The sequence below is a fragment of the Lucilia cuprina genome, chromosome 4 (assembly GCF_022045245.1).
Source record: "Lucilia cuprina isolate Lc7/37 chromosome 4, ASM2204524v1, whole genome shotgun sequence".
In the NCBI taxonomy this organism is placed as follows: Eukaryota; Metazoa; Arthropoda; class Insecta; order Diptera; family Calliphoridae; genus Lucilia; species Lucilia cuprina.
In genome coordinates this window covers 3121132-3126981 of record NC_060952.1, presented here as the reverse complement: position 1 = coordinate 3126981, position 5850 = coordinate 3121132, and the positions used below count along the sequence as shown (strand labels likewise).

The window sequence follows — 5850 nt, the reverse complement described above, 5'->3', positions numbered from 1 at the left end:
TCTAGTTCAGTTCTAGTTCAGTTCTAGTTCAGTTCTAGTTCAGTTCTAGTTCAGTTCTAGTTCAGTTCTAGTTCAGTTCTAGTTCAGTTCCAGTTCAGTTCCAGTTCACATTTCAAATGTTTAGTTTGAAAATTTTTGGTTCGAAAATGTTATACATAATATTGATTAATTATTATGGATAGAATATGATATGAAAGGAGATTTTGATCGATAAAGAATGTCGTCTAATTTAAGCCATAATTTGGTAAAATCCAGGAAAACATACTTCAAAACAAAAAAATGTTCAAATTTTAGCGACTAAAAAGTCGAAAAAAAAATTCAGATCCTTTAAATGTCTGAATAAATGCATCGCCTCATAGGTTCTAGAGTCGTAGTTACTAATAAAGAATGTAGAAAGGTACACGAGAGAAGTGGGAAGTAGACACAAATATGTTCTTACTGCTGATACCATTGTTTGTCTGCCACATTAATTTACTTACTTTTGTGACGACTTATAAAAATATTTATTTATACAAATATAAAAATTAAATATTATTATTTCATTGTTACTGCTTATATTTAATATACTTATATAAATATAACATCAGTTTTATCTCCTGCAGTTTTTACTCTCACAATCATATTAAATATTATTGTTATGATTAAATTATACCAGCATTATCTGTCTTAAACTTAAACTTGTTGTTTAATTAAGTCGCTGAATGAATGGAAAGCAACAATGAACAAGAAGAGACCAACAAACCCCATTTAGAATTTCATTGTCATATTTTATGAATGGAAACACAAACAACTGTGACGATCTTAATTAATACTTTAATTCTGTCAACACCGCCAGACCGATCCCATCTCTAAACTCTGTAGGAATTTAAATGTTATAAATTAATTTATATGTTACTTCTAATTTCTTTGGTATTGTTAATTATTAAATCTAATGTCATTACTTCACATTGAAACCTTTAATTAACTTTTCTATTTTTACAATAGCAATTTCTTAACACGTTCAAAAATGGTTCTTCATACATAAATTTTTGAATTGTTAAACATTTATTTTGCAAATCTTTTACTTTATTTAAAAAAAAAATACTTCAAAATTTTTATTTTTAATAACAAAATAGAAATCGATTAAAGATTTATTTTTATTAAATTTGTGTCGTAATGCAAAAGTGATAATTACATGTGTAAAGGTTAATGTCGAAATACCGCAATAACAACAGCAATAAGTTTTGTTTTTTTCATTTTTACTGCAAATTACAACATTACAAATAAAGTTTCGATTTTTGTTGTTGTTGTTGTTATTGTACTGTGTGAAATTTCATTACAATGAACAAACATAAATAAACAAAAATTAGAATTACAAAGTTAGATACAACTGATAATTACATATAAAGAGTACTTACATACATATGTATGTATGAATGTATCTGTTATTTATACTCCTATAAATTTAACATTGTGTTATTTGAACAATAAGAGTGTGAATTAAATACGTTACAATACAATAGAATTGTATGTTAATATTTTAGTTGCTTCTTCAGTTTTCAACTAATTTTTTTTCTCATATACTTTAAACTAATTTATTTATTTAATAGCAATACAAATGAAAAACTAAAAAAACTATAATTTTGAAACTGTTTAAAAAACTTGACCCACATTAGAAAGAGAAAATTTAAGTTCAAATAGATTTACTTTTAATATTACATACTTACTTAAATTTAAAAAAAAAAAAATCATGTATTTTTATTTTAGCTACAATGGTTATTTGCCTCAAGGTGATCGTGGTCGCAGACGTTCTAAATTCGTTTTATATAAACGCAGTGAACCCAGTGGTGTTAAACGTTCCAAACATTATATTGTCCAATCACCACAAACATCTAAAGCCATACTCGATGCCAATCAACACTCAATATCATACACATTATCACGGAATCAAGCTGTTATAGTCGAATATAAAGAGGATACAGAAACCGATATGTTTCAGGTGAGTTAAAAAATATCTAATTACAAACATCATAATGTTTTTATATTGTAAGAAATTAAGAACTTCAGTTAATAGACCTGTACTGATTTACAAATGTAAAATTTTACTCTCTGAAATTGAATAGGCTATTACAACAACAAAGATACTTTTCGTATTCAGGTTTTCCAGATATCATGCCATAAAGTTTGAAGTTCTTTAGAAAACATACATTATCGCTGGGTTAAAAAATTGTTGGCCTGTATTTTACACGTATAAAAAGACATATAGAACTAGAACTGAACTAGAACTGAACTAGAACTGAACTAGAACTGAACTAGAACTGAACTAGAACTGAACTAGAACTGAACTAGAACTGAACTAGAACTGAACTAGAACTGAACTAGAACTGAACTAGAACTGAACTAGAACTGAACTAGAACTGAACTAGAACTGAACTAGAACTGAACTAGAACTAAACTAGAACTGAACTAGAACTGAACTAGAACTGATCTAGAACTGAACTAGAACTATCCTAGAACTGAACTAGAACTAACCTAGAACCTAGTATGATTTCAGACCTGTAAAGTATTATTTATCAAAAAAAGTGTGTAGTCTTCTTCTTAACAGAATTTTGTTTAAAATTTTCGGATTTTATCCTGTAATTTGCTTGAGGCTGACATTAAGTAATCTCTTTTACACTATACGTATAATGTATAATTTCAAATTCGAAATTTATTGTTTATAAATTTTCAATTTGTTATTCATATTATTCAACTACAATATAAATATCCAGAGTTCCATAGTCTTTTAAAAACAACCAAAGAATTTATGACACAAACTGCAGCAATATTGTGTACAGACAAAAGAGAAAAATCAAATTACTTTAGTATAGTATTCATGACTAAATACCAATGACTACCATGGCAGGGTATGAATTTGTAATAAAAAGGAATTTATAAAATATTTATACCACTTGTCATACTACTAGACATTAGATTATAGTTATTTTAACCAGTTTATTATATAGTTTTTTATATACAATAATTCATAAAACACAAATTCATTCAAACCATCCTCCCATTCAAATCACCATACAACTAAACAACCAACTATGTAACTAACATTCATTCATAATTATAATGTTGTTGTGGTTTTTTTTTATTCAATATTCTTTACAGGTTGGACGCTCCTCAGAGTCGCCTATTGATTTTGTTGTAATGGATACACTGCCTGGTGATAAAAAAGACGCAAAAGTAATGCAGAGTACAATATCACGTTTTGCATGTCGTATCTTGGTCAACAGATGTGAACCTTCAAAGGCGAGAATATTTGCAGCCGGTTTCGATTCGAGTAGGAATATATTCTTGGGTGTAAGTATATTTGTTTATTACATTTCTCTTCTGTTTTGTGTGTCATTGTTAGGAAAAACTGTATCATCATCTATTATATTTACATATCCATCATCAGTTTTGTTTCTTTTCTATGTTGTATTGTTTAGTTTTAGTTTAGGTTATTTTATGCATATGTCTACTTGTATGTAAGTAGTTACTTGTATGAGCGATGAAGATGACGATTAAATTAAATCAATAAATGTTTCTTTTTTCTACAATTTTAAATGCAATTTAAATGGAATTAATGCAAAAAAGAAAAGAAACATGTGTGTTGCATGTGGTTGTTTTATGAATAAATTAAAGAAACAACAACTTCTAACATTAAGTACTAAACCATTTCCATGTTGTTTTTGAAATTTCTTTTAGACAATTGATAATTGTATTGGAAGTATTTAACTGCTACGCTTTATTTTGGTAATAATGTAATATCTTATAAAATGTTGTATATATCGTAATGAAAATAAATTATTTTTTTTTCAAATTTCAAAATTCGTTAAAACTTTACAAAAATTCATATAGTTTATTTTAAATTAAATTGAAAACGATCATTACAAATCCTGGAAATGGTTTAAAATTAATACTTAAAAGTGCTTGGCTAACAATAACTAAAACCACAACAACAACAACAATATTAATATTACTAGTAACAGAGTGTGATGGCGTTTTTATATACTTTGGCCCCATAAAAATGTGGGTCATTGTTACGGTATCCATAATTTACAAAAGACTTTTTTGTTTTGCACTACGAACGAACAAACAAATAAACATACATGTTTAGATTTCTGATGGTACTTACTACTTATTTACAACTGCCACACTTCATACCACAAGTATGTCGTACTTAAAAACTAAATAAATGTTGTATTTGTTGTTTGGTTGTTTTTGTATTTTTTTTTTTGTCTATATTTGTTTCTTGTTTCGCATAATCTCTAACATTTAATCTATAATTAAATTTAAATACATTTAAATTGAATTTTCTACATTTAACATTTGTAACCTACTCGCCCCCAGCCAAAAACAATTTATAGCAATTTAAACATTTGTTTGTAGTTTTTTTTTATTACTATTATTTTATTTTCTTTTTCATGTTTGCAAATAGGAAAAAGCTACAAAATGGCAAGATAATGTAGAAATAGATGGCCTTACAACAAATGGTGTTTTAATCATGCATCCAAAGGGTCAATTTTGCGGTGGCAATGCCAAATGTGGTCTATGGCGTGAATGTTCGGTGGGTGGCGATGTCTTTAGTTTGCGTGAATCACGCTCAGCCCAACAAAAAGGACAACCGGTAATTATTATTTTCTATTATCTATTAGCTAGTTTATGGTTAATAATACATGTTTAAAAATGTTTACTTTTTACGTTTGAAATTTTAGATTTATGATGAATCAAATATTTTACAAGATGGCACTTTAATTGATTTATGTGGTGCTACATTATTATGGCGTTCTTCAGATGGTCTACAACATTCACCGGTAGGGTTTTTATTTTTTTATATTTCATTATTAGTAACTAAAATGTATTAATTTTATTTAATTATTATGGTTTTACAGACCAAACGTGATTTAGAGAAACTGATTGATGAAATCAATGCTGGTCGCCCTCAATGTCCTGTTGGCCTTAACACTTTAGTTATACCCCGTAAAGTTAACATTGGTGATCAAATTAATCAGCCTTATGTGTACTTAAATTGTGGTCATGTTCAAGGTGGGTGTAATAACAAAATCAAATTTTCAATTTATAATTTATCTTTTTCAACAGGTCATCATGACTGGGGCCAAGACAAAAGTACTGGCGCCCGACGTTGTCCCATGTGTCTAGAAGTTGGTCCTGTGGTTACACTGTGTATGGGTTTAGAGCCAGCGTTTTATGTAGATATTGGTCCACCAACATTTGCATTTAATCCATGTGGTCACATGGCTACAGAAAAAACGGTCAAGTGAGTTTCTCGTCTCTTTTTTTTTCTCTAACAAATTAATTGTTTAATAATTTGTATTAAATATTTTCAGATATTGGGCTAATGTTGATATACCACATGGTACAAATGGTTTTCAAGCTGTTTGTCCATTTTGTGCGACGCCCCTTGATGGTAATTCCGGTTACATTAAATTAATTTTTCAAGATAATTTAGATTAAAATAAATATGTATAATAAATATTAAAACAAAATAAGGAAAATTGCAAAAAAAAAAACAAAACAAATTGAAAATTTAAAGTAAAAAAGAAAACAAATAATCCATAGGCTTTATTTTTCTAAAAACGTAATTATTATAAAACAAAACAAATACAACAAATCCAAAAAAAAAAGAGAATTAATATAAAACAAATAATGAATTATTAATAATATTTACAAATTATTTTTTAAAATATCAAAAAAAAAAAAAAAAACAAATTTCTATTTATATACATACAACATACAACAAATTATACATAAATACATACTTATATAGAAAAAAACAAATAAATACATACACACATCTATAAACATTATTAAAAATTATTA

General features: G+C 27.3%; 1 protein-coding gene across 1 annotated transcript in view; it reads left to right on the top strand.

Annotated features, from left to right (window-relative positions):
• LOC111690538 (protein pellino) overlaps positions 1-5540 on the top strand; it is a 48960-nt gene extending 43420 nt beyond the window's left edge. The window contains exons 3-9 of the mRNA XM_023453040.2: positions 1747-1978; positions 3136-3327; positions 4448-4636; positions 4725-4823; positions 4902-5055; positions 5110-5287; positions 5358-5540. Of these exons, the coding sequence (XP_023308808.1) occupies positions 1747-1978; positions 3136-3327; positions 4448-4636; positions 4725-4823; positions 4902-5055; positions 5110-5287; positions 5358-5484 (1171 nt within the window). The 3' untranslated portion in view covers positions 5485-5540. The remainder of the gene's footprint in view (positions 1-1746; positions 1979-3135; positions 3328-4447; positions 4637-4724; positions 4824-4901; positions 5056-5109; positions 5288-5357) is intronic.
• Positions 5541-5850: the final 310 nt, after the last annotated feature.